This window comes from Bos indicus x Bos taurus, chromosome 10, assembly GCF_003369695.1.
Source record: "Bos indicus x Bos taurus breed Angus x Brahman F1 hybrid chromosome 10, Bos_hybrid_MaternalHap_v2.0, whole genome shotgun sequence".
Lineage (NCBI taxonomy): Eukaryota > Metazoa > Chordata > Mammalia > Artiodactyla > Bovidae > Bos > Bos indicus x Bos taurus.
Window position 1 is genome coordinate 22,868,871 of NC_040085.1, and position 23,145 is coordinate 22,892,015.

General features: G+C 44.3%; 1 protein-coding gene across 5 annotated transcripts in view; it reads right to left on the reverse strand.

The window, feature by feature from the left end:
* The window catches only part of RYR3 (ryanodine receptor 3), a 557,802-nt gene that overhangs the window by 243,766 nt on the left and 290,891 nt on the right, over nucleotides 1–23,145 (reverse strand). For all 5 annotated transcript variants that reach the window (XM_027553458.1, XM_027553456.1, XM_027553457.1 and 2 more), the window contains 6 exons: nucleotides 19,129–19,297; nucleotides 17,649–17,784; nucleotides 14,083–14,178; nucleotides 12,527–12,645; nucleotides 3,120–3,253; nucleotides 735–976 (listed from right to left, as the gene is read on the reverse strand). In XM_027553458.1, coding sequence (XP_027409259.1) covers nucleotides 735–976; nucleotides 3,120–3,253; nucleotides 12,527–12,645; nucleotides 14,083–14,178; nucleotides 17,649–17,784; nucleotides 19,129–19,297 — 896 coding nt within the window. The remainder of the gene's footprint in view (nucleotides 1–734; nucleotides 977–3,119; nucleotides 3,254–12,526; nucleotides 12,646–14,082; nucleotides 14,179–17,648; nucleotides 17,785–19,128; nucleotides 19,298–23,145) is intronic.

Below are 23,145 nucleotides of genomic sequence, written 5' to 3' on the forward strand. Positions count from 1 at the left end.
TCAGTCTTTTTCTCCTTTCCTGTTGGCCCATGTAACCTTGACAAATCCATGCAATTAGGATTGTAAAGCAGCAGACACTGAGCTTGAGAAAAGTTAAGGGATCTGTACTAGATGATGTAACTGAAGTACAGACTTGTGGTTTAAAAGAGGACAGTCTCAGGCTTCTCTGGTGGCTCAGTGGTAACGAATCCACCTGTCAGTGCAGGAGACGTGGGTACGATCACTGGTCCGGGAAGATCCCATAGGCCTTGGAGCAACTTAGCCTCAACTACTGAGTAGTTGCCACTACTCAACTCAGTAGCTGCCACAACTACTGAAGCTGTGCTCTAGAGCCTGGGAACTGCAGCTACTGAGCCTTAGTGCCACAACTAAGCTACTGAAGCCCATGCACCCTAGAGCCTGTGATCTGCAGAAGACAAGCCACCACAATGAGAAGCCTGTGCACCACAGCCAGAGAGCAGCCCCCACCTGTCACACAACTGGAGAAAACCCCATGCAGCAACACAGACCCAGCACAGCTAACAAACACATAAAATCATATATACAAAAGACCCAGCACAGCCAACAAACACATAAAATCATACATACAAAAAAGCAGGGCAGTCTCATTTCAGATGTGGTGCTCTTCCTACTTAACCATCTACTTAGTTGAGACTTGAGCCTGTATCATTTCAACAAGAAGTAACCATTTCCATTTGAACAATCAGGGGCCGAAGCCCCGGCAAGGTGCTCACCTGACCAAAGGTGAAGTCCATCAAAGCCATAGGAGTATAGGTCATCACCAACACCATTGCCCCCCCATCCTTCTCCGCCTCCAGGGTAAGGAGCGTAGCCAGAGGAAGAGGCCCAGCCCACCCGCAGATGCGTGGGCTCTGCTGTGAGGAAGGGGTCCACCTGGTCGATGATAAGCTCGAAGTACCACTTCTTGTACTGTGCTGAGCCTTCAGCAACTCCCAGGAAGATGTTTGGCCGAATACTGAAATTAAACATGAGACAGGTGGCACCTACAGACTCTTAAGAAATAGGAAAGCAAACTGAACCAGACCATAGGAGGCACGGGCCCAATTAAACCAAAAAGTGAACGTGACAGTCGCTCAGTCATGTCTGACTCTTTGCGACCCTATGGGATCCGCAAAGCCCACCAGGATCCTCTGTCCATGGGATTCTCCAGGCAAGAATATTGGAGTGGGTTGCCATTCTCTTCTCCAGGGCATCTTCACAATCCAGGGTCTCCTGCATTGCAGGTGGATTCTTTATGGTCTGAGCCACCAGGAAAGCCCAATTAAACTGAGAGCAAGGGCAATTTCATGATTTTTGTCTTGTTCTAAAGCAGAATAATCTTCAAGCCTCCAACACTTGATCAAGTTCTTAGTGGGAGATGTCAGGACAACATTAATTCCGTTATAAAATATAAAAGATATATGTTCCAATATTCAAGGCAGCACACATTTACTGAGTGCCAACCATAGGTAAAGATGCTGAAAACATCGTGTAGAGTTGTATGATTGCAAACTCCTCTTTCTTTCTATAAGTGTAAGAAATGACTTACTCAGGTTCCATCTTCTGGTAAATTGATTTAAGCTTTTCCCCATAGGCATTATTAATAATAATGGCCTCTTAAAAGCATTAAGAAGTCACTATTAGAAATAATCCAGACAAATACTGCATAGTATCGCTTACACATGGAATCTAAAAAAAATAGTCCAACTCCTAGAAAGGGAGAAATGAAAAGCAGTTCTGGAGAGTAGGGGCAGGGGGATAGCGAGAAGTTGATAAAAGGGCACAAACTTTCACTTATCAGATGAGTAAAGTCTGAGGATATAACATGGTGACTTTGTTGATAATGGGCTTCCCATCATGGCTTAGTGAGTAAAGAATCCTCCTGCAATGCAGGAGATGCCTGTTCAACCCCTGGGTTGGGAAGATCCCCTGGAAGAGGGCACAGCAACCTACTCCAATATTCTTGCCTGGAAAATCCTCATGGACAGAGGAGACTGGTGGGCTAACGTCCATGGGGTCACATGGGGACACGACTGAAGTGACTGAGCATGCAGGCACGCACAGTTGATAACACTGTATTATAAAACTGAAATTCACTAAGAGAGTAGGACTCACATGTTCTCATTTAAAAATGGTAAATGTGTGAAGTGATGGAAGTGTTAATTAACTTCATGGGGAGAGAGAATCCTTTCATAATATTTATATGTGTTGAATCATCACATTGTATACTTAGCATATCTTACACTTTTGTTTGTCAATTATACCTCAATAAAGCTGAAAAAAATTCAACCTCTATGACAAAAAAGGTGGGGGGCAGATACATCAGTATTAGGCAACCCTGTTAAGAAATAGAGATTCTAATGTATCCAGAAAAAAATGGTTAAAAGCTTGGGAGTTTTAACCCGTGCATGCTCACTTGGAGTTTTTCTTCTTGGAATCCTACTCTTAGAGGTCCACTGTCCTGGGATAAGACTGTGTCCATTTTGGGTGGGCAAGGGAAGAACCAGACTGATACCCAGAAGAAAGCCTGTGTGATGTCCACAGACCCGAACCTGCTCTGCACTTTGGAGGGGACGTCATTTTCTCACGTTGCAGAGTAGGGAGGGAGCCCAAGTGGAGAGCTGCTGAAGTTGCTCCCTAGTCCAGGTCCAGTGAGTTCATGACTCCCAGGGTTCTTCATGAGCCCATTCTGGACTTCACAGATGGCCCTGGGGGTAAATGGCCAAGTGCCAGAGGATAAAAGAAACCATGGTCTCAACATGGGACATCCATGCTATCAAAAGATTTAAAAAAAAATGTTGGCATATCAAAATAAAATATGTTATGAAGAAGGTATAAGATATACATTCATGTTTAAAATAAAACATGGTAGATCACTCCCTTAGGCCAAATTCTTTAGTCCTCAGGTGGTGTATTTACTCCATGGGGAGAAGTTTGAGAAATTCAGCTGAAGGGGTTGGAGTACAAGGCACTAAAAGATGTGCATATTTGCTGGTCTTATCTTATGTGGTCACATCAGAATGGAGATGATGGGTAGGTGGCTTTGGAGTTGAGATCAGCACTCTTTCTTTCCTTTCTGGGGACAAGATGGGCATTTGCAATGATGGTGGTGGCCTTACCTTGTTACGTCATTAATCAGCCGCGTCTGCAGGAGCAGGTTTCTCCGGGGCAGCAAGTTGTCACAGATGAGATTCTGGTTGGCTCTCACTGCGACCCCATCACAGAGACAGAGGGAACACAGCACATCCAGAACCTGCAGCAGGACACACCCCAGCCAACCTTAGGACCCGAGGAGGGTGCATAGTGGGCAGGACCTGACGGCCACAGCACAGGAAGGAAGCCCGCCTCACGAAGGTGAGGGCCAAGGTGACAGGTGTGAGCACCTGTTCAGAGTCAAGGAAGCCACACCTGCCTCACCAGACATGAGTGAGTGATGCCCAGGTGCCTGCTGGCCCTTGGGGAAATGAGTTTGGGTTCCTTTCTAGCTACTCTGCTCTAGTCTTGTGACCCATCCCTCCAAACTAGGCACGCCACCTGTGGTCACTGTTCTGTTAAAGAGGGTAAGAGTCTGAGCTCTGAAGATAGCCTGTCTAGGTTTCTTTTCCAGCGAGGTCCAGGACTAGGGTGAGGTGAGGCAACAACTTCCTCTCAGGGTAGGTGCTGGGAGGGCCCCCATGGACCTCAGGCTGAAGCACGTGCTCCTGCCTGGGCTTGGGGGCCCTCTGCACAAGGTCAGCAGGCACTCACACAGGGCTTCCTGAAGGACACTCAGATTCCCATCTGGCTAAAGTCCCTTGCTCGTGGCAGGCTTGGGATCCTCGCATGGGTCGGGTAGAGGGGACGACAGGGCAGATTCCGAGTGCTGGTCTTCTGCTATGATACCATGAAAGCTCGCTAAGATATCCCTATCTTCCTAGAAATACCTATTCAGAAACATTTCACCTGCTTTTTTCCCCCGTAGAGTGAGAGTCAACCATAAGAGCGAGCAAACCAGGCAGACCCTGAATCTACCAGATCCACCACGAGCTGTGCCTAAACCACCTCATATGCCAGCTGCCAGGGAAGTGGGAACAGCCTCTGGCCACCTCTTCCATGCACTGGCCTGCCCGCCCAGTCTCCTTGTGCTGAATCCTCATTCATCCGTATTTCATGTTCCTAACGTGGCAGAGCAAACATGCTGGGCCAGGCACTGCTCCTCCCTGTCTCCCCCATGGGGAGGAGTGTGCAAACGGCAGTGGATGAATAACAGCCAGGACCGTGGCAGGCTGCGCTGATAAGGAGGGGGCAGCCCCAGTTCAGTCTTACAAAGTGGCCACCGGAGACTCCATGCTTAGTGGGGTTGGATAGCTTCACGTTGTTGATGGGATTTGTATCCATAATTCTCACAAATCAGTTTTCTACCTGGCTCACTGAATGTCAACTTCATTCCAAATAAATACAGAGCACATTAATGGGACAGGCAGAAAAGAACTGCAAAGGCAGTTTTATGGAGGACTCTCACCATTACCACTCCATGAAACATATGACCGTGGCACTGGAAATCCAGAGGATAATTTGTCCCTCTAAGAAAAGAGCCCATAGATGGCCAGGAAATTAAATACTTATCATCCAGCCTAGCGCACATTTTCATCTGTTTTGCCTTGAAGTGACGGCTGTAGGAGCCTTGCTGTCAAGCCGGAAGGAAAGTAGAGCTTAATCCACATACAATAGGATCAGGGAGGAGAAAAAAGGCTCTGAAAAGCACATAGCCTAATGGGATAGTACATCACCTACAAATAAACGATGCCATCAAGAATGTGCTGACAGTGTTCAGGCTTTATTTTACCAGGCGTTTCTTGGGGTCATGCACCCTAACATTCACTGCAGCGCTGTTTACAACAGCCAGGATGTGGAAGCAACCTAGGTGTCCATCCACAGATGAATGGATAAAGAAGATGTGGCATGCATACACACACACACACACACACACACACAATGGAATACTATTGAGCCATAAAAAGAATGAAACATTGCCATTTGCAATGGACTTAGAGATTGTCATACTGAGTGAAGTTAAGTCAGATAGAGAAAGACAAATATCATATGATATCACTCATATGTGGAATCTAATTTTAAAAATGATATGTGAACTTATTTACAAAAGAGAAATAGACTCAGATTTCAAAAACAAACTTATCGTTACCAAAGGAGAAACGTTGTATGGGGGGATAAATTTGAAGCTGGGGATTAACACATGTACAGTATTGTATATAAAACAGACAACCAACAAGGACCTACTGTATAGCACAGGGAACTCTACTCGATATTCTGTAACAAGCTATGTGTGAAAAGAATTTGAAAAAGAACTAATACATGTATAACTGAATCACTTTTGCTGTACACCTGAAACTAACACAACATTGTAAATCAACTATATCCCAATAAATTTTTCTTGAAAAGTGAAGGGCATGTAGATGGGTCAGTCCACCCTGGGGAAATGCAAACACAGTCCTTAGGGGTCATCTGTACTTCCTGATGGAGATGAAGCATCTCAGTGACCTCTGGGGTGCTTGTTGGCTGTGGCGGGTACTTCCCAGTGGTCACCAGACTCTGCCTCCTTCTCGTCCTATGCACAGAGCCTACATTTCCCAGGCACATCTGCAGTGTTGTGGAGTCATGTGACTGAGTTCTGGCCAGTGGAAAGTGGGTGGATGTGATGTCCACTGCTTTCAGGGCTGGCCCCTATACTCTCCCTTTCCAGTGGGATGTGGAGATCCAAGGAAGGATTACCAATCCCAAGGGTTTCCTTACTCCAAGTGAGATCCTGCAGCACTGGAATCATGTAGGAACTTGCCAGAAATACAAATGCTCAGACTTACCCCCAGAAACCTATCAGATCCGAGCCTTCAGTTTGACACAATTCTCAAGAGATTCACAAGCACATAAAATCTGTGAAGTCCTGTCCTAGGGGACAGTGAGGCTGCTAGATGGAAGAAAAGTGTGTCTCTGAATGACCACACAGCATGGAGCCCTCCCACTGGCCAGCCTCAGACAGTAACTTCACCGTGAGAATCTGGGGTTATCTGTCTTGGAATTAGGCTTCTCTAATCTAACAGAAGCAGAAGATATTAAGAAGAGGCGGCAAGAATACACAGAAGAACTATACAAAAAAAGAGCTCCATGACCCAGATAATCATGATGGTGTGATCACTCACCTAGAGCCAGACATCCTAGAATGTGAAGTCAAGTGGGCCTTAGAAAGCATCACTACGAACAAAGTTAGTGGAGGTGATGGAATTCCAGTTGAGCTATTCCAAATCCTGACAGATGATGCTATGAAAGTGCTGCACTCAATATGCCAGCAAATTTGGAAAACTCAGCAGTGGCCACAGGACTGGAAAAGGTCAGTTTTCATTCCAATCCCAAAGAAAGGCAATGCCAAAGAATGCTCAAACTACTGCACAATTGCACTCATGTCACACGCTAGTAAAGTAATGCTCAAAATTCTCCAAGCCAGGCTTCAGCAATACGTGAACCGTGAACTTCCAGGTGTTCAAGCTGGTTTTAGAAAAGGCAGAGGAACCAGAGATCAAATTGCCAACATCCGCTGGATCATCAAAAAAGGAAGACAGTTCCAGAAAAACATCTATTTCTGCTTTATTGACTATGCCAAAGCCTTTGACTGTGTGGATCACAATAAACTGTGGAAAATTCTGAAAGAGATGGTAATACTAGGCCAACTAACCTGCCTCTTGAGAAACCTGTATGCAGATCAGGAAGCAACAGTTAGAACTGGACATGGAACAACAGACTGGTTCCAAATTGGAAGAGGAGTACGTCAAGGCTGTGTATTGTCACCCTGCTTATTTAACTTATATGCAGAGTACATCATGAGAAATGCTGGGCTGGAAGAAGCACAAGCTTAAATCAAGATTGCCGGGAGAAATACCAATAACCTCACATATGCAGATGACACCACACTTATGGCAGAAAGTGAAGAGCAACTAAAAAGCCTCTTGATAAAAGTGAAAAAGGAGAGTGAAAAAGTTGGCTTAAAGCTCAACATTCAGAAAACTAAGATCATGGCATCTGGTCCTATCACTTCATGGCAAACAGATGGGGAAACAGTGGAAACAGTGTCAGACTTTATTTTTGGGGGCTCCAAAATCACTGCAGATGGTGACTGCAGCCATGAAATTAAAAGTCGCTTACTCCTTGGAAGGAAAATTATGACCAACCTAGACAGCGTGTTAAAAAGCAGAGATATTACAACAAGATATGGCCAACAAAGGTCCATCTAGTCAAGGCTATGGTTTTTCCAGTGGTTATGTATGGATGTGAGAGTTGGACTGTGAAAAAGACTGAGCGCCAAAGAATCAATGCTTTTGAATTGTGGTGTTGGAGAAGACTCTTGAGAGTCCCTTGGACTGCAAGGAGATCCAACCAGTCAATCTTAAAGGAGACCAGTCCTGGGTGTTCACTGGAAGGACTGATGCTAAAGCTGAAACTCCAATACTTTGGCTACCTCATGTAAAGATTTGACCCATTGGAAAAGACCCTGATGCTGGGAGGGTTTGGAGGCAGGAGGAGAAGGGGACGACAGAGGATGAGATGGCTGGATTGCATCACTGACTCGATGGATGTGAGTTTGAGTGAACTCCGGGAGTTGGTGATGGACAGGGAGGCCTGGAGTGCAGTGATTCATGGTGTTGAAGAGCCAGACATGACTAAGCAACTGAACTGAAGTGAAATGAATCTATACATTGGTCCAACTTGAGAATTTCCCTGGGCCACTCTGTGAAATTCATTTGCTGCTTAATTGTAAAGCCATTTTCACCACTGACACCACATTTCATCCAAGATCTTTCCTTGCACATTTAATCTCCATTAGTCAACTACCCAAAACACAGGCTCACATGGGAATTCTGATTTAAAGGTAAGAAAGAGGCATTGCATATCCATGGAAATAGCATTTGTCTCTTGCATTTTGTCCTCAGCTTTCTATTAAAATAGCTTTATTTTTTAAAATACAAAAGGTACTTAATGTGGTGAATTTTTATTTGATAAATGAGTGCTTTCTCTCTGCAGAACAGATTCTGTTCTCCCTGTGGTGTGAACTGAGTGGTTTGGAGCACTTCTATCTTGCCTTGACTGCCTGGGATCTCAGAGGTGATTTTGTGGCGCTATTACAGCAAGTCTGTGGGAGTTAATGGTTTCCTTACCTTGGTACTCTTCTGTGCCATGCCCACCCCACCTACCTGTTAGGGCTAACATCTCAGTTCTGATTTACACTTTCTCAGGACCAATGATATGACTATTTTACTATATATATATATATATGTATTTTATCACAGGTGGCTCCAAATCCGTGTGAAACAAAGAATAAAAAAATATTCATCTGTGATAACATGGAGCAGGTGTGAAGTACGTTAGGTTGCAGGGACGAGGGAAAAGGGCATACTTTATTTGTATTATTAGAATCTTACTTCATGGAAAAATTAGAGGGTTGCTGTCAGAATATTCAACAGTTGTCCTTTTTACTCTATAAAATCGGTGCCACCAACATAGTAAGTGTGTCTCTTACTACCAACAGCCATCTGTTGGATGAGATGAGACTTGGGTGCATTTGTGAGCTTCCATCCATTCAAGATGAGACAGGAGGAGATGGTGGGTCTACTCATCCATTCCTCTTTTTTTTTAATCACACCCTCAAAAACATGTATTAGATGCCTGCTGTGTGTAACATGTGAGCTGGGCACTATGGGGATCACAAGGTCCCTAGTCTCTGAGAGAAATATACACGCAATATATCTGCAAGGAAAGGCAGAGTGGAAACACCATGGAACAAAGTGCATGGTGTACAGGGGAGGAGAGGAGATCACATCCAGCTGGGATTCAGAGAAAGATTCATGGAGAGGGTGGCATCTGAACTGTTCTGAAGGCAAAGAGAATTTTGATGGGATCTGGAAAAGTAGAAAGTGAGGAGATGCTGAGGATGAGTAAGCCTCGTCACTTGTGAGGTCATGGGGGTAGAGTCCATTCAGAAACTGGGGCAGCACACCCCACTTCTGTTCTTTTTACTCCAAAGATTGTGCTTTCTCTCTAACTTTTTGACCTAAATTCGATCATGCTTTAGATGACTGGCAACACTTTTCACAGCCAGTATAGAGCTGAGAACTAAAATATTACTTGCCATATCAGTAAACAAAGGATGTCACAGCCATCACAGTATAGCTACTGGAATGGTGAGCCCTGAGGGAGCTCAGAACGGAAGCAAAGAATGCCTTTCCTTTCTAAACATATGAATGGAGGAGGCGCGGTACAGTAAGGATGTTTCTCAAACCCACTATATCTATAAACCTTTAACAAAAAATGTCATGGTCCTGAAGACCACCTTCATGGACCCACAGGAACTCTCAAATTCCAGTCTGAGAAATACTAACTTACTATACGAAATGGTTTCTGATTGTGAATTTTTTTACTGTGAAGAGTTTTATATTTATATAATAATAATAAAAAAAACTGGAACACAAAATTAAACATAGTCTCATAGAACATGCCAGACTACAGCTTGAGAAACACTGGAAAGAATACTGAACTTACTGTTGGAGACCTAAATTATGGTCCTGGTTTGTCTGGCAACCTTAGTTAATATTTTAAGGTGTCATATACACTGGCCTTGTTTTCGCCTCAAGTGGAAATAATACTTCATGGAATAATAACAAGGAAGAAAGAAAATGCATGCGAACACTGAGCACAGCACCTGGTATTTGTCAGAAGCAAAATAAACGTACACTATCATTATCATCACCATCACTGTTTTTGGAGGAGTTGTGAGGTGCCCTGGGCTCTAAAATTCTATGTATTTTGAATCACTCTCTTCACAGAAACCTAAGTGAATAGGTCAGAGGTGTCTGGACACCTGGGACTATGGAAAACAGAGCAGCCTGGATAGGAAAACATTGCTTTGGCATTTTCCAAGTTAAGATACAATGCTGCAATGGAGGTCTAGTCTGCACCCAGCATTCTTTGCCAAGCTACCACAAATATCCCTGGTAATGATCTGAGACTAGGTTTCCCTTGAAAATAAAAGTCATGTACATGAATAACTCTAATGGAACTGAATTCATGACAAGCCAGTCCCCATCCAAAAAATCCATCAGAAAACAAAAAAATGGGACATTCTAGAAGAGATTCTTTTTGTACCACAATCACATTGCCTCAGCTTTGACATCATTGCCCAGAACTTCTCAGTCTGGAAGATGTAAGAGTACTATGCTACTACATTCAGGTAACGTATCAGGCCAGGCATGGATTCCTAGCACAATAATAAAGCTCCCTAGCCCTCAGTCCCTAGGCATTGAGAGTTCCTTGGACAGCAAGGAGATCAAACTAGTCAGTCCTAAAGGAAATCAACTCTGAATATTCATTGGAAGGTCTGGTGTTGAAGCTGAAGCTCCAACACTTTGGCCACCTGATGCGAAGAGTCAATTAATTGGAAAAGACCCTGATGCTGGGAAAGATTGAAGGCAGGAGAAGAAGAGGTGACAGAGGATATGATGGTTGGATAGCATCATCGACTCAATGGACGTGAGTTTGAGCATACGCCAGGAGATAGTGAAGGACAGGAAAGCCTGGCGTGCTGCAGCCCATGGGGTCACAAAGAGTCAGATACAACTAAGCGACTGAACAACAACAACAACAACAACAACAAAAGGTTTCAGTATTCTCAACCGTGGAATACTCATACCGTAGTCAGAACAGTATTCAGCTGCCATTACTGAGCGACAATCCAGTAAGGGCTTGTGGCTTTTGGCTGAAAGAAGCCATCACAAAGTTCGTCATCTACTAAGTGTGTTCTGCAGTATGATCACAAAGCAGCCCCAGGAGCAATGAAAGGAGAGCAGCTTTGCTTTCTAAGAGCTCCTCTTGACGTGTGCCCATGGCTCCCGACTCAGGCCATGGGTTACTCGGGTGCTTATCAATTACTCTTATTACACTTCGCAGATGGGAAGGGGCATGTTCAGACATAGCGAAGCTGGGCTGAAGCAGGAGCCTCATGCCTGCTTTTGATTTACCACATTTGGGAAAGCAATTACCAACCCCCCATATTTCTTTCTGTTTTTCGCCAAGCAATTTCATAGATGCAAAGGCCCATGGCTTGTTTGTTTCCTAAGGATGATACATATCATCTGAGCAGTGCTGCAGAGGCTTGTTCTCCTGGACCCCCCACTCCAAGACATGTCTCCGATGTGCAGTGCCCCCCAGCTGAGGTTGAGCAGAGAGGGCCAGTGACCAAGCTGTGTTCTCTCCACTCTGCCTGAGCCCAGCTGCTGTCCCTCACATCCAAATATGCCACCTGATCTTGAAATGCTCCTCTTCAGCCTTATAGTACCTGCCTGCTCACTAATGAGTCAGTAAGATATCGCCTTCCATGTACGGGGCAGATATCAGTGGGTCAGGATAAGACATATTTTAATAGACTTTCCTGAGATCATGCTTCCCTCATAGCTCAGATAGTTAAGAATCTGCCTGTAATGTGGGAGACCCAGGTTTGATCCCTGGGTTGGGAAGATCACCTGGAGATGGGAATGGCAACCCACTCCAGTATTCTCACCTGGAAAATTCCATGGACAGAGGAGCCTGGAGGGGTACGGTCCATAGGGTCAGAAAGAGTTGGACACGACTGAGCAGCTAACACTAATCCCCAGAGATCATGATGTCTTAGAAATGTAATTCCATACAAATAGAGAAATTAGAACTTTAAGAGAACTTAAAAAAAAAAAAAAAAACTTGACCCAGAATTCTGCCTTTGTAAGTGAGGTGGCGTTGTCTTCATTTTACAGCTGAAATGATGGGGGCTCAAGGTCATGCAACTGTTTTCTCTCAGGGGACAGCCCTACCGCTCATCCCCTCTGGCTTGTTCATGAAAACCCCCCCTTTTTTTTTTCCACCTGCTTTGACTCATGGCAACTCTGATTTCATTTAAGAACATGCCATGTTGCCAAAACTTTCTACATTATCCTAAATCTGATTTCTGTGTAGCTTCTTTATAAAGTTGGCACTAGCTGTTTCATTTCTAAGCTCCTAGACTCGAGGGTGGGATCAGTTCCTGCAGCCGACCCTGTATAGAGCTGAATGCCTCGCAAACCAGCTGGGTGTTAAGGGGGTAATGATGAGCCAGACTTGGGAAGCTGGTGGAAACTGAGGGGACCACCCAAGGGCCTGTGTGACTGGCTCAGAGTGTGCTCCTAAGAAGGAAAGGTCTTTCAGGATTTCAGTTTCCAGAGATTTTTTTTTTTTAATTTATTTTTAAATCAAAGCCAAGAAAGAGAGTAGTCATCACTCTCTCTCTTTTAGGATCTCAGTTTCCAGAGGTTTTTTTTTTGTTGTTGTTGTTGTTATTTTTAAATTTGTTTTAAAAAAAAATCAAAGCCAAGAAAGAGAGTAGTCAATACTCTCTCCATAACACACAAGGGTTACTAAGCAGCAGGGAAGGAAAAGTCAGGTAAAGTCAATCCCTGTTCCGAATTCCTTCCACACCTACCTTGTGATTCCGTCCGTGCTTATCCAACAGGGAGATGATGGACTTGATGTGGCCCTCTGCTATCAGGTTTAAGGCTTCTGGGCTTTCAATGAGGATGCAGTGCAAAACTTCCAAGATACCTGCATGTATGCCACAAAAATCATTTGGACATTAAATAACTGGCAGAGCTAATTATAACTAGAAACCTGAGAGAGAAATGATCCTCCTAAGGGGACAGAATACCATCATTCTTTGGATCTATTAAATATTTCCAGCCAGAAGAAAGATGTGGCCATCTCGGATAGACTTCAGGAGCCCCTGGGGCAACACTCCGTAATTTAGAGGTGAGTTTATTTATTACTAACCCCTCCTCCCTCTTCCTGGACGAAGACATGATCCTTCTGGGTCAAAATATAGAGAAGCAGCTTTAGAACAGAATTTTTAACCCAATAAAACCAAGCAATACTTAATTTAAAAACAGAAAAAGGGATACCTAGTTTACTAAAAATTCTAAAGGTCATTCAAATAATTTAGAAAATGCTTTGAATGTTCCTTGAAAAAGAATTTTTCTAGGAATTACTCCAGAATATTTTTAGATGCACTGGTATGGTATATGAGTAATCTGTAAGCTCACCAAATAAAGATTACTGGGCTTTGTCCCCTCTTCTGGGCACAGTGGATGGTTTTCTGTATTAAGCGAAGGTGTAAGAAAAATGATCAGGTGGCCTTGCAGCCTGGCACCTGCATGTAACACTGGGGTGGAAATGCACAGAAAGTTGTTGGCTAATATCTTTATAGGTTTCATTGAGAAGAGTCCTCTTGATTCTCTTTTTTCCCCAAGGTTTTCATAAATTACCCTAAAATGTGGTCTGGCCCTGAAAGGAGGTACTGAAGGAAACAGAGGCTTAAGAAGAAGATATATGTGGAGGCGGATGATCATTAGAGGAGCTTTCCCTTGGCTTGTCTGTTCAAGCTCCTGTCATCTCTAAATGATGAAAAGAGCACTGAAACCTTTCAGCTTCCCAGAGGGGGACCCACACCTGTCACGTTCTCTTATCTCTGAGGAAGCAAACTGCAGAGCCTCTTGGCATGGTCACTTAGTAACGATGACCACTTTTCTTGGCTCAAGTTCTCTGTGAATCATCAAGAAGGGCTCTAGATATGATGTTGAGGGTGACTCGGGGGTACGAGGCGTATCATTTCCTGTAAGTTCTTGGTCATTTTTCAGTCCTGCTTCTAAATAGTTGAGAGGACCACGTTCAGACTGGGTGGGGAATGATTCAAGGACCCAGGGAGAGGAGATGAGGGCACAAAGTGAAAAATGAAGCAGGAAAAGAAAGAGTTTGGACGCTGGCTTGAAGTTGATCAACAAAGTTTTAAGAGTGCCAGGAAGATTTAGGGTTATGTTTCTTTTGTTGAAGTAATTACTGAGGATTGCTTGCAATCCAGTGTGTGTGTGTTGGGGGGTGGGGGGTGGGGCAGAATTGTTCAGAGATTAAACTTTCTCTCTCTTTTAAACAGAAACAAACAAATGAAAAACCCCACCTTCTCCCATTGTGTTTCCTGTCAAATCCTACCTGAGGAAGATTCTAGTCTGTCCAATTTGCTGATCAGCCAATCAAGGTTATTGGAGAATTGAGCACAGTTGTTTCTGTTTCCACGAATAAGAGCAGCTGTGAATGAGAACATGTTTGATCATGTAGGTTAAAGGGCACAGTGATGGGAACGGGATGCTGTTGAATACTCCATCTGCTTAGCAATTAGAAAGAATGAAACAGTCCCCTTCCCCTCCCAAGCCTTTTGATACATTCCTGTCTCTACATTTCGAAGAGCAAAAAAAATCTACCATTCATTCAAATATTTCCAGAGATTCCACTGTGTATGAGGCATCTGTCTACTTGCTGGGAAAAGTCAGTGGGAACACAACAACAGATTCCCTGCCTTTGTGAAATGGGAGAGAGAGACAAAATATACACAGATTAAAAAAAAAATTATTTTAGGTAGTGATAAGCAAGAAAACAATATCTGCTTGGTTGCTGGCTTCAGAACTCAATTTCCTCTAACGTTTTCTTAAATCTAGCTGCTGCTGCTGCTGCTGTCACTTCAGTTGTGTCTGACTCTGTGTGACCCCAAAGATGGTAGCCCACCAGGCTCCCCCGTCCCTGGGATTCTCCTGGCAAGAACACTGGAGTGGGTTGCCATTTCCTTTTCCAATGCATGAAAATGAAAAGTGAAAGTGAAGTCGCTCAGTCGTGACCAACTCTTCGCAACCCCATGGACTGCAGCCTTCCAGGCTCCTCCGCCCATGGGATTTTCCAGGCAAGAGTACTGGAGTGGGTTGCCATTGCCTTCTCCATAAATCTAGCTAAATACTTGCTATTCTTTACTGCTAAAAGAAGGCATCCAAATGAGTACAACTGAAAGGGTTGGCTAAACTAGGCAAGTAATAACAAAACATGAAACTCTAAAATATCTAAAATGCATCAGTACACAACAGTGGTTCTCAAAGTGTGATCCCCGGATAGGAATGTCAGTATCACCCGAGAACGTGTTAAAAAACACAAATTCGTGGCCTTGTCCTATGTCTACTGAACCAGAAACTCCAGGAATGGGCCCAGTATCTGTGTTCTAACCAGCCCTCCAGCTAATTCTGAGGCCTGTTCATCTTTGAGGACCACTGGTAGATGATACTGAAAAGGTAGACAGAGAATATGCTGTCACTAGATTTTCACTATAAGACCAAGTAGCCTTCCCTCCATAGGCCAGTACTATGGACGGGACTCTGGAACAAGTCCATGTAAACTGATTGGCCCTGAGGCTTTCTCATCATGCTGCTGGTTTTCAAAGACTGTGGTATTCACAGACATTTGTAAGGTATTTGGATAAGGAAATTCTTCCTCAGGACCTCTGCTTCATACCTCCACAGCCATCAAAGGGCAGAATTCAGTCTGATCTCCTATCCTGCTTCTCAGATCAGCCATAACAAGATCAAACCAGTCAATCCCAAAGGAAATCAACCCTGAATATTCATTGGAAAGACTGATGCTGAAGCTGAAGCTCCTATACTTTGGCCACCTGATGTGAAGAACAGACTCACTGAAAAAGACCCTGATGCTGGGAAAGAAAGAGAGCAGGAGGAGAAGGGGGTGACAGAGGATGCGATGGTTGGATGGCATCATTGATTCAATGGGTATGAGTTTGAGCAAACTCTGGGAGATAGTGAGAGACAGGGAAGCCTGGCATGTGGTAACCTATGGGGTTGCAAAGAGTCAGATGTGACTTAGTGAATGAACAACTAGGGGGTTGAGCTTGAGGCTCTGCAGCCAGGCTGTCTGGACTCAAGCCATAGTTCCATCACTCTTCTAACATGTATGACCCTGGATGAGTTATGAACATTTCTGAGCATCAGATTCTTCAATAAAATGGTCAGAGTACCTACACCTCACAGTGTTGCTCTGAGGATCAAAAAGAGATATCCTACTGCCTGGCATCAACAAATGTTAGCTACTATTGTTGTAATAATTACTACTGAGTTTAAGCCATATCATAAAATGTTAAGAGTTGGAAGAGACTTTATGAGGTCACTCAGTACAGTCACAATCTAATCAGCTTGACCCTTGACAACTTGAATGAATCTGACCTGATTTCTCCAGGCTTCCCTCTGACCTGCTCAACTTTCCATGGATTTCCTCTCAATGGAACATTTACATCAGAGAAAAGCCCTAAAATGCTGCCCTGTTACCATGGCCAAATCATTATCGGTGGCCACCTTCTTGCAGAGGCCAATACTATCTTGCACTGTCTTCTTCCCACAGGCTGGCAGCCTGGGCCCATGTGGCATTGGTTACAGCAGGCACTGGAAGGTCACCATGCATTCAGAGTTGTGAGAAGAAAGATTGGATGCTGGAACATCTCTACTCAATTTCCTTTTTCTTTCCACCAAAATGAAATAAAAACAGGCCAAAACAGCAGGAATCATGACTGCCCAACAAGTGGACAGTGAAAGGGTACACTTTTGAAGAGAGTAGACATCCTCTGACTGCAGGTGTCAGAAGTCTGGAACTGGAGGGTATGTTAAACATATTTTTGCCTTGTTCTCTCATTTTAATGATGAGGTTCAGGGAGTGTAAGAAACTGCCAAGTGCTTCACAGGTAGTTTGATAAAACCAATCACCATTTGCTTCCAGTTGCTGTCATTTTGGAAAGTAAAATAAGTTACCAGTTAACACAATGAATGGCTGGGTTAGTTGTTGTTCAGTCACCAACTCATGTCTGACTCTCTGTAAGCCCATCAACTGCAGCACACCAGGCTTCCCTGTCCTTCACTATCTCCCAGAGCTTGCTCAAACTCATGTCCATTGAGTCAGTGATGCCATCCAACCATCTCATCCTCTGTCTCCCCCTTCTCTTCTTGTGCTCAATCTTTTCCAGCATCAGGGTCTTTCCAGTGAATTGGCTCTTCGCATCAGGTGGCCAAAGTATTGGAGCATCAGCTTCAGCATGTCCTTCCAATGAATATTCAGGGTTGATTTGATAACCCACTGGGTTAGAATCAAGTGGTTAACACAATCTTCCAAGGAATGAGGCTGGATGACAATAGCAGTTTGTTCCATGAAAATGTTAAGGGAAACATTGGCTGAAACCACCCACCCTGGCCAGGCACCACAGTAATCAGTTGCATGAGTTATTTTACAATAGGAGATCCTGGTAAGGAACATAGAACTAACAAAGCACCACCAACAGGAAGAATTTTGGAAAGGTCAAAAGGAGACATCACATATCCTACTGACCTCCCAGAATTCTCCTTGCTGGAATCCATCTTGGCTGAGCAATGCATGCACGACCAGGGAGAACGCGAGTAAGAGTGATTGGCCAGAGACAACCTGGAAACTAATCCCATTACCGTAGGACCCTAGACTGTGAGCCACATGACAGAGCAGTCCTCCCGGGTTCCCTAACTCTCCTCTCCGTCCAGGTGCCCCTTCCCAACAAATTCTCTTGTTTTGTTAGCACATATATCTAGACCACTCATTTCTGAATGTTAGATAAGAGTCCCCTTTTGGGCTCCCCCTTCCTGGAACAAAAATGCCTATAGACCTCCATAGCCACCTGCCCAGGGAGAGAGCTCTGGGCATGTACTTACCGAGCAATTTGTAGAGAAGGTTCAGAATTTCTTTCCAGGCCATCCCACTCTCCTCCCTGGCGATCCCTGCAAAGTGTGCTATGCTATTGTAGATATTTAAGCGATCAATGCAGTTTAACACAAGGGCTAACATTCCCTGTGAAGGCGAGTTGGGAAAAAAGTAAAAATACGTAAGATCTCAGGATCCCTTTTGTTCTTTCCTCTCCCATATCATTCACCTTTCAAAGCTGGTGATACTAATGTACAAACAGACCTTCACGGTGCCAATTTGGGTTTTGTTTTTTCCTCCCCAAAACAAAATATGCATGTCTATGCCTCAGAGACCTAAATAGCATCCATTCTGGAAGTGAGTCAGCAGTCTCCTCTGACAGGCTTGCCCCCACGTGTTTAACTTAAACCAAGGACGTAGTGAGGAAGAGGGAACACGAATGAGTCTCACAGAAGCCTGCTCTGTCTGGTGTGAAATGATTCTGACTCACCTAGAAACAGCCCTTGGATATAGGATCTATTTTTCTTTAAGATGCAAACTTGTGCATCTCCCCATCTGCTCCAAAAAGGGAATTTAGAGACAATAAGACTAAAAGAGGATTTTCTAAAACGACCTTTCCATCTAATTTACAGTACTATGCCACCCACTAAAAACATCTGTGCCCAGCTGTTCTTAAAGAGCAGGAGGGAAATGTTAAGTGTAGTTTCAGCAGCCTATAAAGGCACACAGAAAGTTCCCCCAGCCAAAGTCTGCTCACATCAGAAGGCTCAGTAGGGACAGGTCTACTTCCCACACTTTAGAAATGCCCAAAGGACAAGCCCTGTCCATAGGAATGCAAGGCCGCAGGAATATGACCATGGCCTTAAAATTAATGCCAAATCATCATGTCCAAGCTCAGAAAAGCCATGTGATCTAAGATCACACACAGCCAGGGATGAAGCCAGAACTAGGGCCAGGACTCCTTGAGCCCCAAGTTAGTATTTTCCCCATATCTATGCCCATCCCTCGTGACTCAGATGCTCAAGTTCACCTTGAGACATAGTAGCATCCGTATGTCTTAAACCAGCTCTCCAGGCATTTCTGATGTGGTGGAACCTGGGAATTCATATTTTTCCAACAAAGTTCTAAGATAGTTCTCATACCTTCCAAAATTTGGGAATCACAGCTAATGCCATACTGTCATAGCTGAGATTTTACGAAAGACCAATTTTGGATACATAGGCGACACTGAAGCTTTAAATTAATCTGGTTTGAATGTACCAAAGTACAAGCATGACAATGTTTGCTGCTAATGTGATCCAGGTGCTGACAGGAAAGGGTAACTCCCAATGGATCTTTTTCTTTCCAACTTTCTCTCTTTGCTCTTCTCTCTTTCTTGAACACATGCATGCATGGAGACAGAGACTGCATGGAGACTCTAAATTGCAGTCATCGGGGTACTTTTACCTCTGGACACAAAAAGCGTCTCACTTTTTAATGTTTTGGACTTACCTCTTCCTTGAAAAGATTCTGTCTGTTTTTGAGTGAGCGGAGCTTGTTCTGCTTGCCTTCATGCTGCATCCCCTCCTCCGGGGGCTGGAAGTAGGCAATCAGGTCATGTAAGGTCTGCAGGACTTCTTCTATTGGCAGGGCGACCGGGGCAGCTGTGCGACTGTTTCCACTGAAACCACAGATGGATATGGCTTAGGCAGCGGGTCTCTAGCAGGACCCTGACGAGCGTCCACTAGGTCCTAGCTCCTCCCTGCCCTGAACTGGGCACAGCGACTGGTATGGTTGTTGGGCACCTGGGATAGTCGCTGTACAGATAACCTCCAATTGAAGTTTGCTGACAAACAGCATAATGGGAAGGAATTGCTGATTCAATTTTCAAACCATTTTATAAATCAATGGAAAGGATCCCTGGCTGTCTGCCAGGTCTTCCTTTTTAGGTAGAAGTACTTTTATAGATAATTATTAACCCATAGTTCTTTTAGACTACCACATGTTCCTGAGACAGGTTAAGCATCAGCTGGAAGGGGTTTCATCACTGGTCTCTTCCTCCATCTACATCTTTGTCTTTTGTCTCCCCATGTGTCTTTGTGATATCTCTGTGGGTGTTTTCCTCTTAATGTTTGTATGTTTGCAGGCGCCCTATTTGTTGATGTGTTGACGTCTTCCCTGCTCTGTCTCTCCTTTCAACTTCCTCTGTGTGGCCTGTCTCTGTTTTTCCACCCCCCACCAGTGTCCCATCTCTCAACATTCTTCTTCTCTGCTTCAACACCCCCACCATCTCCCCCTGTTGTGTTCCTCCTATCCTATATGTATGTGGGTCTGACTCCCTATGTCATAATTTTCCAAACAAATCTTATAACTGAGTCCTTCCAACACAGAGAGGCCACAAACCTCCACAGATGACAAAATGACCCTTTGTTTTCCCGTCTCCTTGAGAGGTACACTGGTGAGCTTTTCAGAGGCCAAGGCTAAGAAGAGGAAGCGGGAGTGGATGCAGTCCATGAAACTGAATCTGAGACCCCACTGTCGAGACCCTAGTGGAATGGGAACTTATTTTGTGAGTAAATAACATCAGGGGTTTTCCTCTGTGGTCAATTTCTACTGAGCCATCCTTTACGTTTACTGAAGATGTGCTTACATATCTGTCTGGACACAAGCTAAAGAAAAGATTGTGAGCTAGGCCTCAGACAAAGCTTATAAACAAGTCCTGAAAATATTCAGGTCATGAGATGACAGTAATTCCACTTCTGTATAAAAATGCCAAGTGCACACAATGAGAGAAAGAGTGAATTACAGGCAGGAGGCACTTCTCAGCAGTGTGTCCTCTGCCCACGGCAGGTGCTCAGGAAGTGATTATTAAACATTCTCTGGGATATTACTGGATTCAGAGACAGTGAGGAAGAGAATCCCACATGGATATGAGGTGAAGGTTTGGGAAAGAGAACTCAATCAGGAATGACTCCCCAGTTGCACATTCAGTAAGAATGAATACGTTTTCCTCAATATTTCTGAGCTAGTTGCAGAGTTTTTTTTCTCTCCCTCTCTTTTTAAAAATTTAATACTTTCCATATATCAGAGACACTCAGGCCAGTCAAGTGAAGAGTATGTCCTCGTGTGATGAGAAATGAGGATGAGAGAAGAGGTCTGTAGGCATTTCTGTAGCTTGATGGGGCAGCACATCAGTATACAGAGGGTGGGAAAGCCCAGGTTACAGTCACTGCCATTTAACTCTGAGGTCCTTGGAGTGCCACTAAGACTCCTGTGCTTCAATTTAACTGAAACATAGGAAGGTAGACACTATGTTTGCCAGGATCCTTCTGGGGCTAATTTTTTTTTCCTGTGGGTTCTAAGTGCTGGATCACTTCATCTTGCCTCTTGAAGAAACATCAATCTGACAGTCCTCCAGGGAGAATGCTTCCTTCCTTCAAAGGAGAACACATAATATATGCTTGGCATTGAGGCCGCATCCTCTGAATGGCTTCATGATGCTCGCAGTCTACTCTAGAACCTCGGGGTAGGAGACCCAGATGGATCTAGACAGACAGGGACAAGAGGATGCCGCAGTTCAGAACTAATTACAACTGGCCCCCGTCTCAGCTCAGCCTTCCTGCGGCCCCTACAGCCACTGTCCCATTATGTTCTCAGATCTTTGACAAGGACTTCTTTTCTTAAGTAAATGCTCAGGTGATTCTGAGTATTTACCACACTGCTGCTGCTGCTGCTAAGTCGCTTCAGTCGTGTCTGACTCTGTGCGACCCCATGAACTGCAGCCTACCAGGCTTCTCCATCCATGGGATTCTCCAGGCAAGAACACTGGAGTGGCTTGCCATTTCCTTCTCTAATTCATGAAAGTAGAAAGTGAAAGTGAAGTCGCTTCAGTCGTGTCTGACTCTGTGCGACCCCGTGGACTGCAGCCTACCAGGCTCCTCTATCCATGGGATTTTCTGGGCAAGAGTACTGGAGTGGGGTGCCATTGCCTTCTCCCATTTACCATACAGTTACCATAATTATTTATATATCATTCCCCTCCAAAAGCTAAACTCAGAGGACAGCTGGATAGCATCTTCTCTCTCCAGCAGGACATCTGAGACTCCTCGGTCCATCACACTGTTCATTTGTCCTATGGGACATTTCCCAACAACCACACAGGGGATGATGAGACAGTACAGGAAACTTAAACATTATCTTCTTCATTGTTCTTTCTTCTTCATTCTTTATTCCTTTAACTTGTTCTTGCAGAAGGTCAATCTCTCTGGTTTCCATTTGTACATCACATGCACTGTTGGTTTCTCAAAAGGGGTGAGAGAGGAGAATTTATTTCCAAATTATGCTGTCATCCATCACTTTCCAACTCTTGCAAAATGTAAGCACCGTGGCTTTTGTAGCCCTCACCTCTGCTGTACTGGTTTGTTATTCATTAGCCTTCCTTTCTTGTAAAACATCCTGTGTCAGGGAGAATCAAGAATCTCTTCCACTGAAGGTGGGGCTTCCAGAAATGAGGAGCTCAGTGAGTTCTTTCTCCCAATAAAAGTGACAAAATTGGACAAAATCATCCAAAAAACTGTTTTAGGATTCTGGAAATTGACCAAAGGTATACAGGAAATTGAGAAGTATTTTTTTTTTTTTTTAAATAATGAACCTTGGTAAGAACAGTGGGAATCTATGATATTTCAACCTGAGATAGTTCCCATCCTCTCCCCTGCTGCTGCTAAGTTGCTTCAGTCGTGTCCGACTCTGTTCAACCCCATAGACGGCAGCCCACTAGGCTCCCCCGTCCCTGGGATTCTCCAGGCAAGAACACTGGAGCGGGTTGCCATTTCCTTCTCCAATGCATGAAAGTGAAAAGTGAAAGTGAAGTCGCTCAGTCGTGTCTGACTCTTAGCAACCCCATGGACTGCAGCCTACCAGGCTCCTCCGTCCATGGGATTTTCCAGGCAAGAGTACTGGAGTGGGGTGCTATTGCCTTCTCCGGTCCTCTCCCCTAGCTCCAAGGAAAAGAAGGTCTAACAGGGTGAGGCAGGCCATGTGCAAGGTCCCAGACAGACACACTCCGGAAGAACCAGAGGGGGCCCCAGGTATTATTCATCTCTGGCTGAATATGATGAAGCCTTGTGCAAGCAGAAAGTAAAATTCAGGATGAACTTAAAACTGCCTGACCTTTGGACATATTATCCAACCCACACACAGGTCTATCAGCAAAGGGTAGGAGGCTTGCCCCACAAGAAATAAGTACTCCAAGCTGAAAGTCAATGACATGAGACACTTACTAGAATCCATCCTGAGAAATAAAGAGCAGTGGTAAAGGTTACTATGCAGTTCAATGTAAAACAATATGAATATGTACCAATGTTTCTCTTTTTTGTTCTTATACCTAATTAAAAATGCATAAAACAATAATTATAAAACTGTATTGCTGGGCTTATACCACATGAAGCTATAATATATATATATATCAGTATTGTCACAAAGGAGTTGAGAGAGAAGAGAACAATATTGGAGCAAAGTTGATTTACTTGT